The sequence below is a fragment of the Mobula birostris genome, chromosome 2 (assembly GCF_030028105.1).
Source record: "Mobula birostris isolate sMobBir1 chromosome 2, sMobBir1.hap1, whole genome shotgun sequence".
In the NCBI taxonomy this organism is placed as follows: Eukaryota; Metazoa; Chordata; class Chondrichthyes; order Myliobatiformes; family Myliobatidae; genus Mobula; species Mobula birostris.
This window is the reverse complement of record NC_092371.1, coordinates 182,939,584-182,953,520: the sequence shown is the minus strand read 5'-3', so window position 1 is coordinate 182,953,520 and position 13,937 is coordinate 182,939,584. Positions and strand designations below refer to the sequence as shown.

General features: G+C 42.1%; 1 protein-coding gene across 2 annotated transcripts in view; it reads left to right on the top strand.

Annotated features, from left to right (window-relative positions):
- Nucleotides 1–13,937, top strand: part of LOC140193948 (peroxidasin homolog) — a 291,164-nt gene that overhangs the window by 103,212 nt on the left and 174,015 nt on the right. For both annotated transcript variants that reach the window (XM_072251154.1, XM_072251153.1), the window contains exon 2: nucleotides 7,517–7,588. In XM_072251154.1, the coding sequence (XP_072107255.1) occupies nucleotides 7,517–7,588 (72 nt within the window). The remainder of the gene's footprint in view (nucleotides 1–7,516; nucleotides 7,589–13,937) is intronic.

Here is a 13,937-nt window from a genome sequence, read left to right as displayed (position 1 = left end):
TGGCCACCGGGAGATCCTGCTTTTTCTGGCAGACGGATCGTAGGTGCTCGGCAAAGTGGTCTCCTGATCAAGGTCAGGTCTCACTGATATACAGGAGGCCACACCACATTCAGTAGATGATGCTAATAGACTCACAGGCAAAGTGCTGCCTCACCTGGAAGGACTGTTTGCGGCCCTGAATGGTAGTGAGGGAGGAGGTGTAGGGGCAGGTGTAGCACTTGTTCTGCTTTCAAGGATAAGTACCAGGACAGAGATCAGTGCAGAGGGCAAATGGACAAAGGAACCGCACACAGAGCGATCCCTGCGAAAGCAGAAAGTGGGGGTGGAGAGGGGGAGGAGCACTTGGTGGTGGAATCCCATTGGAAATGGTGGAAGTTATAGAGAGTTCTGCGCTTGATGCTGAGGCTGGTGGGGTGGCAGTTGAGGACGGTAGGAACTCTACCACTGGTAGAGTGGCAAGTAGATAGTTGAGGGCAGACATGTGCAAAATGGAAGAGATGCGTGTGAGGGCTGCATTGATGATGAAATAAGGAAAGCTCCTTTCTCTGAAGGAGGACACCACCTTTGTTCTGGAATGAAAAGCCTTATCCTGAGAGCAGATGTGGCAGAGTGAGAGGAATTGAGAGAAGGGGCACCTGTGTTGATAGAAACTGTAGAGGAGAGGTTGTTGGCAACCCAAACTGACTGGAGTCTGCAAATGAGGAAATTAAGGATCCAATTGCACAAGGAAGTATTGAAGCCAAGGTCTTGAAACTTATTGATTAGATTTGAGGTGATGATGGTGTTGAAAGCTGAGCTGCAGTCAAAAAGAGTATCCTGATGTATGTAACTTTTCTGTCCTGATGTTCCAGGGTTGAGTTGAGAGTCAATGAGATGGCACCTTCTGTAGACCTGTTGCTCCGGTAGGCAAATTGGAGCAGATCCAAATCAGTTTTGAGGCAGGAGTTGACATATTTCATCACCAGCCTCTCAAAACACTTAATCACTGTGGATTGAAGTGCTACTGGGTGATAGTCATTGAGGCAGGTTACCACATTCTTCTTTGGTACCGGTATGTGAAATCTGCTTGAAACAGTTGGGTACCTCAGATGCTGAAGTGAAAGGTTAAAGACCTCGGTATAGACTCCAGCCAGTTGGTCGGCATGGGTATTTAGTAGGTGGCCTATTTGGACCAAATGCTTTTTATGGGTTCATCCTCCTGAAGTCTACTCGCACATCGGCCTCAGAGAATCAATAATATCGTGACTGATCTGACTGTGGACTCACCTATACCTACCTGCCTTTTTTCCCCGTAACCTTAATTCCCTTGCTATGTATTTAATGTGGTAGGTAGCCTGTAATGCTTCCCTGGGCTGAGAATTCCACAGGTCTGCAACTCTCGTGGTGGGGGGGGGGGGAGCAGTTTCTCATCTCCATCCTTAACCTAATCCCTTGAATCTTGATGCGATGCCCCCTTGTTCTTGTCTCACTCCGCAGTGGAGATAGCTTTCCTCTATCTTACCTATCCCGTTGTTGTTTTTATTTCTCATTCTTCTGAATTCCAGCAAGTATTGTCCCAAGTGAGTTAATTTTTCCTGAAGGGGCTAACACCCCATCTCCAGAATCAACCTGGTGACCCACCTCTGCACAGCCTGCAAAGCCAATATATTTTTCTTCAAGTAAGGAAGCCAGGACAGCACGCAAGTCTGGTCTTACCAGCACCCTGTACAGTTGTAGCATAACCTCCCCGCTCTTAAATTCAGTCTCTCTACCAGTGAAGACCAACAGTCCATTTGTCTTCTCTCCCCCCCGCCCCCCCCCCCCGCAAATCAATCTTTTGTGATTTTATTTGATTTTTCTTTTTGCACTTGCACAGTTGTTGTCTTTTGCACATTGGTTGTTTGCCTATCCTGTTGGATGTGGTCTTTCATGGATTCTTTTGCATGCTGCAGCCTTTCACTATCTAAATAATAATCTGATCTTTGATTTTTTTTTCTCTCTTCTTCACAAAGTGGATGACTACCAAAGGGTTTTGGCCTGAAACATCAACAATGTTCTTTTCCATCGTTGCTGCCTGGCCTGCTGAGTTCCTCCAGTATTTTGTGTGCGTTGCTCATATTTACATAAATCCTAAATCTATATTGCAAATGGTTGTGGGATCAGCACTGGCCACGTGATCACTTCTGGCCACCAACCTGAGAAATGCCTGTTTAATCCAACTCTCTGCTACCTTTTGGTTAACCAATCCTCTATCCATGCTAATACTGATGAGTCCATTGATAAACTTTTCCTGAGCAGGAATTATGCTTAATCTCTGACTGCTGTTGAGGATGAACTAGCTGTTTCCAAATTGAGTGCTAATCCATATTCTCTTCTCTTTCAAAGCTGTCTATTGCCATTGACACATCTCAACCTAGTCCATTTAACTACTACTGTTCATTTGCTGTTGATCTCCCACTAATCCCTTTCATTACCTTGATGGAATTATATTTGTGGTCTACTAGCCAGCCTCCCATTATTTATCCCCATTCTAATCGCTGATAACTGTGCCCTCCCTATTTCTGCTGCCCTATATTTTAATATTCTGACTGCATCCAAATTGTAAAATTGTCATCTTTGCTTTCATCTTCCTTTTATGGATACAGCTTCTAGTCTTTTCTGTCCAATCTCTTGTAATTTCTAGTGGCTTGCACTACGATTTTTATCAGTGTTTGGTAGGCCAGGACCTGCATTCTCTAATTTCCCTGGTTATACTGTTCTACAGTTCAGTTCTCTTCTCTTCTTCTTAGACAGTTATTGGTACTCGTTTTCTTGACCACCCTTCAGTCATGTTTTGCAAGCTTAGAGCCATTTTACCATGGTACCATTAGCTAGAGAAATGAAGTCAAGTCATTCCATCAGTGGAATGAAGTCATCAATTTTGCTCCATCAGATCAAGGTTAGGAATATGACAATGATGACTGGTCTCTTCTCAGATTCTGTGGCTTTCCACTACTTCTCATTTAGTGGTTAGGACTGGAATGTACATGAAGCCAATTTTTTTTTGCTCAAGGGTGTTTTCTGACAGATTGGGGATTCAAATTGCTCAGTGAAATTCCAATACCCATTCACATGGTCAAAGAAGTGTAAGATGGTTGGTTTAAAAACCACCAATACCAGGTTATCACAGTGTAATTAGTTGATGAAAATCATTCAGGAAAAGGAGCATCTAAGCTTTGTATTGACAAAACATTTTAACACTTTCTAGCCCACACCCTTTTTTTGGAGGGGTAGGGAAGGAGATTGAGGTGAGGTGTTGGGGAACCAATAGTTGGGCAGGGATGCAGGGTTGGGGGGAAATGGGAGCTTTGATATACAAAGTAGAAAAATGTGTTCAGCCAAGATTTTTTATATAATAAATCTAGATTTGAGAATACCAGTCTATGGTTGCCTCAAAGGAAACAGAGATGACTGAGACTAGGTGAATATATTCCACAGTATCTGCAAAGTCCTTGTAAAGTTATTATTGAAGTCAGAAATTCAGGCTGTTGTTGACAAGGACTGAACATTACAAGCTTGGTCATATTGACAAATCCATGTCCAAATCTGCAGATGTTAGGAAGCTGGGAGGGGCAGTGGATAATGAGAGCTGGTGAAAAATGGTAGGCAGTAGACAGGTTGCCCACAACAGCTGTGTTTTTTTAAAAAAAATTGGATATCAAAGTAACATCCATGAAGTAATAATAGATGAATCAAATAGTCCATGAACGGTAGAAAAAAAACAGACAAGGACATCAGATCCAGGCTGGGTAGACATTACTCAGCAGCCACAAATGATGCACTGAATCAATCGAGAAAGGTGTTCCAATTGAGACAGCAGGATACACAATGGAAGAAATCATGATTAAATAATGCGGTGGTCTGGTCCATTAGAAATTAGTTTTGGTGACAGCTAGCTTGATTATCCTATCCATGCCTGGATTTTGAGCAGAAGTTGCACAAATGTATTAAATCTTGCTTTCGTATGATTATCTTTTTGCATCTCTTTTGTATCAATTACTGTATATTGATTTGGTGATGCATTACTTTTTTTTTGTCAACCAGGATATCAGTATTGCACCTTTAAACTGTATCTTGAATGAGAGACACCAATTGCTCAGAAGTCCAAAATACCAATTCACTGCAGCATTGATTAATGAAACAAACCACATTTCTGGTTCTGATGAATCTTAAACAGCGTGAAATCTTGGAAAGGATAAGGAACATGATATAAACTTGTCATTATCTCCAATATCGGTTAAGTGTTTTACTTATTGCAATTTTGAACAGTGTCTTGTTTGTACATTCCATTTAATATGAAGATGGTTCCACTTTAATTGTGGGATTAGCATTGCAGATAGGTTGCAGACAACCTAGATAACTCTGCCAAAAAGTAAATCAGCAGAAGTCAGTAGGCTGGTTCATTTCTAGTGGGTTGCGGGGGGGGGGGGGGTGAAGTCACAGAATAGATTTGTATGCAAATTGATTGGTTAATTTGTAAGATTTCCTGTAAGCGATAGTATCGGTACATTGAACTGAGTAGCTGCCATCAGTGCCATATTACTGCGAATGCCGTAACTGAGATAATCCATGTTCTGTTCAATGGAGATGGGTGAAGAAATACCACATTGATCATCAGCTCTTAATCCAAGTGAAATATCTGTGATTGCCTGTATTTATATCCTGCACTGAATTTCATTGAAGTTTTCAAAACTATGTGAAGGTGGGTACAACAGTGTTTGATTTTTTTTTCTTGCAGACATTTCTTTGCCAGTTTTATTTGTTTCAATAAAAAGACCTGTACCGTCATTGAGGTTAGCTGTCATTTCAAACTTCAGTTAGAAAGTTTTGACCACAATTTGGGGTACACTGACATATTTTCAAATCAAACTTCTCTCCTTGTTGAAATGTTGAAAGGCAAAACTGTTGTCTGTGCACAACTACCTATCAGATAAAAGCAGACACGTGGGAGATGGCTTTAACTGGTGTACGGTATTCACATTGCAGTGAGAGAAAAAGAGAGGGCAATGTGTATATGTGGACAACAGATCAATATGTAGTACCCCCTCTAGAGTTTCCATACCCTCTCATTAATAAGGGGCCAGAACAGATCACAATACTCTGTGTGGTCTAACCAGAGTTTTATGGAGCTGCAACATTACCTCATGGCTCTTTTATGCAGTCCCCCGATTAACGAAGGGCAATGCATCATGTACCTTTGTAGCCACGCTATCAACTTGTGCTGCTACTTTGAGGGATCTGTGGACATGGACCCTAGGATCCTTCAGTTATGTTTATTTATTTAGAGGTATGGCACTGAATAGGCCCTTCGCGTTGCCATCAACCCACCGGTTTAACCCTGACCCAATCACGGAGCAATTTGCAACTACCCTACTAACTGGTACGACTTTGGATTGTGTGAAGAAACCCATTCATTTCTTGGGGAGGACATACCAACTCCTCACAGAGGATGCTGGGGTTGAACTCCAAACTCAAACCTGATCAGTAATATCATCGCCCTAACCACTACACTACAGTGGCGCCCATACTATTCCGCCACACAGCCAAGAATCCTGCCATTTACCTTGTACTCTGCCTCCAAATTCAACCTTCCAAATTGAATCGTGTCACATTTTCCTTGAATGAACCCCATCTGCCACTTCAGCTCAGTTAGGCAGCCTGTCAACCTAATATGCCACTGTTCTGAAGTTTGGAATAAAAGGTAGACAATTAGTTTATTTAAATGGATAAGTATTTGCTACGATATTAATGGATTGAAAGTGTCTCTCAAGTACATTGAGATTACTCACTAGTATGTCCCGCATACCAATATATAGAGATTGCTTTCGCAGGAATGAGTCTCTAATCTATGGGAGGCAAAATAAATGGATTGTGACATTGTTCTTCTCAAACTGGTAAATCTGTTTTGACCTCAAAATGAAGGCTAGCAGTTTATTTCAGTTATTGAAATTTACTAATTCCATTGTATGCAATTAAGACTTTTCACTCATTGCTTCAGTTAAAATACCATTACTTCCCACATGTTGGATATAAAAATGGTCCCTGTAAAGTGCTTTGTTTGCTCTTCTGTTTACACTCATTAATCAAGTGGTATTTCAACAATTAGAAGTGACCTCTTGTCCTTAAAGACAGGAAATCTGTCTACTGCAAACTATTCTAAGTCAATAGTGGTCAAAATTTTATGGTGATCATTTTTTTACTTAATGTGATGCATAATAAACATAGTTTCCATCATTTTTGCCATTTGTGTAAAGTGTGCTGTGAATCATTCAACCATCTAAATACTTCTCATGCCGCACGTTTCACTCCCTGACCAATTTCACCGTTATTCCCACAACCGTAATCACGCATTGCATCAGTTAGTCAGAAGTTTAGTCTTATTTTTGAAATTGCTTAGACACATTAGAAACTGACATGCCCCAACTGGTTTTACAGACTGATATAATTTGGTGTGTATGTACAGTATGTCACATCACAGCTGGATGCTATTAAATGCTGAAGTGGTCCTTTGATTGATTTGCTTTGCCATAGAATGCACGGTGACATTGCTCACTTCCTTTGAATTAACATTTACAGAATGCTGAACCATGTTTGCATCTTTTGGCCACAACTCTAAAAGAAGGTGTAAAACTGCATGAATTAAGATATTAAGTTTTAAAGGTCTTTATCAAATATCATCTTTTAGAAGTGGTCTTGGTATACAGTTTAGGCAAAGTCTGATGAAATAGTCCATTTCTGGTCACCTCACTATAGGAAGGATGTGGAAGCATTGGAAAGGGTACAGAGGAGATTTACCAGGATGCTGCCTGGTTTAGAAAGTATGCATTATGATCAGAGGTTAAGGGAGCTAGGGCTTTACTCTTTGGAGAGAAGAAGGATGAGAGGAGACATGATAGAGGTGTACAAGATAATAAGAGGAATAGATAGAGTGGATAGCCAGTGCCTCTTCCCCAGGGCACCACTGCTCAAAACAAGAGGACATGGCTTTCAGGTAAGGGGTGGGAAGTTCAAGGGGGATATTAGAGGAAGGTTTTTTTGCTCAGAGAGTGGTTGGTGCGTGGAATTCACTGCCTGAGTCAGTGGTGGAGGCAGATACACTAATGAAGTTTAAGAGACTACTAGACAGGTATATGGAGGAATTTAAGGTGGGGGCTTACATGGGAGGCAGGGTTTGAGGGTTGGCACAACATTGTGGGCCGAAGTGCCTGTACTGTGCTGTACTATTCTATGTTCTATCTGTTAGTACTTGATTGAGATTTGGCTTTGAATTCTATCCTTGCAGATTCTTTACATTTTTGTATTAGATTCATACAGAGGTACACTGCATATTTGCACTCTTCGTAGCTGGATTATGAGTAGATAATGGAACAGTAAAAATAGGTAGCAAATTCTTATGACTTGTATTTTGGCAGTTACATGAAATACATTGTTTCATAAAGTTGTATAATTTAATGATGAAATCCACTAATTATGATTCTGTTTTTGTGTTTCTAATCAGGGATTTGCGTTTCAATAAAATCACCGATATTCCATTCAGAGCCTTCAGACGTTTAAAGCACCTGAACACACTGTGAGTGCCATTTTCTCAGCTTTTTTTCTGTTCTCTCGCCCTTGCCAGCAAGTTCAGAGAAGTAGCAGCAATTCACAGTTTCAGTGCAACTTCAAGTTGCTGGCTAACAGCCTTTGAGTAGATTTCCTACATAGCATTTTAAACTGAACTAGAATGCTGCTCCATTGTGGCAAAGTTGAATCATTGTAAATTATAGTGGATTCTGGTTAATTAGGACACATTGGGAATAGTACATTTTGACCCAATTAAGCAGCTGCCTATTTAGCTGAAATTTCATGAAAATAATTAAAAAGGAAAAAAACTATACAGATTAACTGAGTAACAAATTATGTATTTAAATGAAATGGAGAACAAATTAGAACACTGTCTATACTAACACAGTAGTATAAAACTGTATTAATTCCTAATAGTTATTGATGGAGGAATTGTTGCCCTGCTCTTTCGATTGACCGTGAGTGAACAAAATCAGCATACTTATTGCAGATAATGGACTGCCTTCATACAAACCTTTCAAGCATTGCATCCTCCAAGTCATCTTCATAGTAACATTCAAGATGATTGTTGATACCCTCAGTTTCTTTGTATTTCCTAACTTGTTTCATTTTCTTTTTCACTCCTGGCTGTTTCTCGCATCCCCAAGCCTTGAATGCTTGAAACTGCAGTGAGCAAAACATTTCTGAATTGTCTTGCTGCTTATTTCTCCCCAACTACTAGTGACAAAACTCATTGCTCTTTAAGTGCAAACGCATGCAACTGACGCTTCTTCCCGCAAAGCGTGATGCAATATCTAACTGATACACTTGTGTCTGTGTCTAACACTAGTTAGAAACCAATCGATGCCAGTCTCCAGTCCCAATAAAGCCACATAATGTCCTAAATCACCTAAGGGAAACTCAGCTATTTTCTCAATTAATTTCTGTTCTTTTAGAGTTGTCCCAAATAAGTAGCTACCTGGAATAACTAATGGCCCAGATAACCAGAATCCACTGTGCTTTGTTGATGTCGCTGCTTTAGAACAATATCCAGCTCTGTATAATGTTGGAACCAAATGTCTTTTCAATTCTGAATTGGCATTAATTTAGGAAACGCAACATTCAGTTTTTGACATAAAGACACAAAATGCTGGAATTATTTAAAAGGTCAGATAACAAACAGATTTTCTGCATTTTTTGTTTTTGATTTTCATTGAGCTTGATTATCAAGCTTAGCATATTTTATAATGTAAACCCTTACAATCAACATGATGCATAACCATTTCACTAAATAAATTGCAAAATGATGTAAGAGTGAAATTCAGTGGTACATTTACTAGAATGTGATGTTTTTCTTAAATTCAACCATTGATTTCTCCGGCAATTTTGTTTCTTCAGGGCAGGGGATTGCACGCACCTTCATGCACCCGCAGTCAGTCATAGCAAAATATGAAATAAGATATATAAAAGTATCATAAATTGCCTATAAATTAATGCATACTGTTTCATCTGCTTTGAACGTACAAAATACTGGAAGAACTCAGCAGGTCAGGCCAGCTTCTACAGTATGGAGAGGAATAAATGGTTAAAACACACAGAATGCAGGAGGAACTCAGCAAGTCAGACAGCATCGATGAAAAAGAGTACAGTCAACATTTCAGGCCAAGACCCTTCATCAGAATTGGAGAAAAAAGGATGAGGAGTCAGAGTACGAAGGTGGGGGGAGTGGAGGAAGAAACATAAGGAACCAAGAGGTGGGAGGGTGAAGTAAAGAGCTGGGAAGTTGATTGGTGAAAGAGGTACAGGCCGGAGAAGGGGGAATTCTGATAGAGGGTAGAAGGTAATAGGAGAAAGAAAAGGAGGAGGAGCACCAGAGGGAAGTGATAGACAGGCGATGAGATGAGAGGGAAAGGGAATGGGGAATGGTGAAGGCGAGGGGGTGGGGCATTACCAGAAGTTCAAGAAATCGTTATTCATGCCATCAAGTTGGAGACTACCCAGATGGGATATAAGGTGTTGCTCCTCCAACCTGAGTGTGTCCTCATCGCGACAGTAGAGGAGGCCACGGCCTGACAGACAGTTGACATTTTGGACCACCACCCTTCAGGATTGGAAAGGAATGGAAAAGAAGCCTGAATAAGGTGGGGAGGGGGGGGGAAGGAAGCCGTACAAGCTGATAGGAGCTAGGTGTAACCAGGTGACGAAGGGGGGTATAAAGTAAGAAGTGGGGAAGGTGGTGATAGATTGAAGAGGTAAAGGGTTGAAGAAAGAATCTGATGAGGCAGTGGAAGCTTATTGGTGAAAGGTAAGAATAAGGGAAGTTCTGCCTGTTATGGTAGCAGGAAGATGGGGCGAGGGAAGATGAGCAGGAAATGGTAGAGGAAGGGAAGCCCCGACCTTTGAAGAAAGAGGACATTTCTGTTGTTCAGAAATGTAAAGCCTCATCCTGAGAACAGATGCAGCAGAAATGGAGGAACTATAGAAAAGGGAATAGCATTTTTAAATGTAATAGGGTGGGAAGTGGTATAGTCAAGATAGTTGGTTTATACTGTAAAAAATGGAGTCCGATCGAAGAAGGGGTAAGAGGTGTCAGAGATGGATCAATTATGTAGTTTTCATAGGGAAGAGATGTTAGTTAACAATTGAGATTGTTCTTTTGGGGAAGTGGATCCATGTGAGCATCCATAGAGTATCCTATTTGAAAGCAGTCTTTAAATTGATTGCATATATTTAGACTGACAGTAAAAGGAAGAGTGTAATTTTATTTGGCCTTTGCTTTGTATGGCCATCAGATTGCATTGCCAGAGGGGAGAAAAATGAGCTGCTGGAGGAACTTAGTGAGTCAGGCAGCATCTGTGGGGGGAAACGGATGGTTGATTTTTTTTGGCTCAGGACCCTATATCTAGACTGAACTAGTAACTAGGAGATTCTTGGTATAAAGCAGGGGTCCCCAACCTTTTTTGCACTGCGGACCGGTTTCATATTGACAATATTCTTGCGGACTGGCTGACCTGGGTGGGGGGGGGGGGGGGGCGAGTGGTGGAGGGTAGGGTTGCCAATGGACAAGAGTAGCAATCAAATGCGTTGGGTTTACCCAGAGAAAGACTACAATGACCGTGAAGCCTTGCGCGGGCACAAGTGCGCATGCCTGACTTGCGCATTCATGTACGTGCCGATTTTTTTTCTACAAATCGCTTTGCCCATTCTGTTCGGGGGTTGGGGGGATGTTAATCACGACCGGAATATAGGTGATCAGTGGCTAATACACTCACTTTCGTTTCTAAAAAGGGTTTATCTAACAAATTTAATATTAAACACACGGTGCATATTTTCCTCGCATGAATATAGCGATAAGGCAATTATCAGGGGAGGACAGGGGAGCTTGAAGTAAGTGTTGAAAGAACTTCCAGTGGAAGTGGTAGAGGCAGGTTCGATATTATCACTTAAAGAAAAATTGGATAGGTATATGGACAGGAACAGAATGGAGGGTTATGGGCTGAGTGCAGATCGGTGAGATTACGTGAAAGTAGCGTTCAGCACGGACTAGAAGAGCAGAGATCGCCTATTTCCGTGCTGTAATTGTTATATGGTGATATGGTTATATAAGTCAATAGCATCATAACGTTTTAAGTAACGTTTGGATATTAAACACACAGCACGTATTTTCCCCCTATGAACATATAAAATCATTGCAACACACCAGTATCGCTGAATCATTGGGAGCCCTGGGCTTGTTCCTCTGCAACAAGACGGTCCTATCGAAGGGTGATGGGAGACAGCGATACTCGAAGGGGGTTCCTTACGTCCAGTCTATTCCGCAATTTAGTTTTTGTTACATTCATCGCAGAGATATGTTGGAAATGGAAGCAATGTTTTTAGTGCTTTCATGGCTATCTCAGGATACTTAGCCTTGACTTTGATCCAGAATGCTGGCAGAGGTGTTATGTCAAACATACTTTTCAGCCCGCCGTCATTTGCAAGCTCGAGGAGTTGATCTCCTTCCCGCGCTGAAGTGGATAATGCGCGGGTAATGACCTCGTGTGCGTTCGAGCTCAACAGTGGGCGTGACAGGGAATGAGGAAAGGTGCAGCTGACTCATATCGCCAAATCATATCGTTTCCTCGTGGCCCGGTGGTTGGGGACCGCTGGTATAAAGAAATGAGAGGAATAGGTCAGACAAAGGCTGGGAAATCGCTCCAGAAAAGGGGCAGATGGCAGATGGTCTGGTGGGGGAAAGATGGAGATGGTGACAGAAGGCTTGGAGATCATCAGTTGAGACTTCAGTGCACTGCAGATTAGTCATAGTCATACTTTATTGATCCCGGGGGAAATTGGTTTTCATTACAGTTGCACCATAAATAATTAAGTAGTAATAAAACCATAAATAGTTAAATAGTAATATGTAAATTATGCCAGGAAATAAGTCCAGGACCAGTCTATTGGCTCAGGGTGTCTGACCCTCCAAGGGAGGAGTTGTAAAGTTTGATGGCCACAGGCAGGGATGACTTCCTATGACGCTCTGTGTTGCATCTCGGTGGAATGAGTCTCTGGCTGAATGTACTCCTGTGTCCACCCAGTACATTATGTAGTGGGTGGGAGACATTGACCAAGATGGCATGCAACTTGGGACATCATCCTCCTTTCAGATGCCACCGTGAGAGAGCCCAGTTCCATCCCCACAACAACACTGGCCTTACGAATGAGTTTGTTGATTCTGTTGGTGTCTGCTACCTTCAGCCTGCTGCCCCAGCACACAACAGTAAACATGTTAGCACTGGCCACCACAGACTTGTAGAACATCCTCAGCATCGTCCGGCAGATGTTAAAGGACCTCAGTCTCCTCAGGAAATAGAGTCGGCTTTGACCCTTCTTGTAGACAACCTCAGTGTTCTTTGACCAGTCCAGTTTATTGTCAATTCATATCCCCAGGTATTTGTAATCCTCCACCATGTCCACGCTGACCCCCTGGATGGAAACAGGGGTCACTGGTACCTTAGCTGTCCTCAGGTCTACCACCAGCTCCTTAGTCTTTTTCACATTAAGCTGCAGATAATGGAATTTGGTAAGGAATAAGAGCTCTGGTGGGCAGATAGAAGCAATGGATCAAGGGGATAGAGGAATGAGTGTGTAGATGATTGGCAGATAACTTGGGGAGGGTAAAGAAACTGGGTGATAAAGGGTTTGTGGTGAGGTACATGCCTTTGGAAGCGAGAGGATGTGTGAAAAGACCTGGGCAGGTCAGGAGGAAAGATAAAAGGAATGGTGGAGTGAATGACCTGAAATTGAAGAATTTAATGTTCATGCTTTTGAGTTGCAGACTTATTATGGGGAATGGAAGAGCTGGTGCTCTTGTAGCTTGTAGTGAGCCTCACCCAGGCAGAAGAGGCTGAAAACCAAGTCAAAGTGGGAATGGGAAGGGGAATTAAAATGGCATGCACCCTGGTGCTCAGGATGGCTGTTCTGCAAAAGAGTTACATGGTCAATGCGTGGTCTCACCAACGTATAGCAGGCTTCACCTGAGAGCAAAATTTCAGTAGATGAAGTTAGAGTGTGAATACAGATCTCTGCCTCTCCTGGAAAGGGTTGTTTAGGTCCCTGGATGAATGTGAATGATGAGGTGAATAGACAGGTGTTATGCCTCCTATATGCTGGAAAGTAGTCTGGGAAAGGGGAGGGATGAGTGAATTAAGGAGTCACGGTATCTGTGTAAAATGCAAAGAGTTGGGAAGGTGAAGATATGACCAGCAGTGGGATCAAGTTGTAGCTGGAAAAAAATGTCAAATAATATGCTGGACAGTGGAGGCTGCGGGGTGAAATGACCAAGGGAATTCTTTTCCTATTCTGACGGGAGATTTCAGGTGTCATGGAGTGGAAAGCCACAGCTCAAAAAGAGATGTGGAGATGGAGAAATGAAAAATTAATGTTATCTTCATTGGAAATGTCGAGGCAGCTATAGGAATCATTGGCCCTGTAGTAAATACCAGTGAAAAAATTGTCACCCCGATAAAGGCAGCAATTAAGAAAAGGGGAGAGAGGCGTCAGAGGTAGTCTTGATCAGGGGTTCCCAACCTTTTTCGCGGACCGGCCGACCGGTGGGGGGGGGGGGGGGGGGAGGGGGGAGTGGAAGAGAGGCTTGTCAACAGACAAGAGTAGCAGTCAAATACGCTGCGTTTTCCCCAAAAAGACTACAATGACCATGAAGCCTTGCGCACGCATGTACAATTTTTTTCTACAAATCATTTTAGGCAATTCTTTTCAGTGGGGGGTATTAATCACAACCGAAATATAGATGATAATTAACTAATACACTCAATTTCGTTTCTAAAAGGGTTTATCTAATGAATTTAATATTAAACACACAGCGCATATTTTCCTCG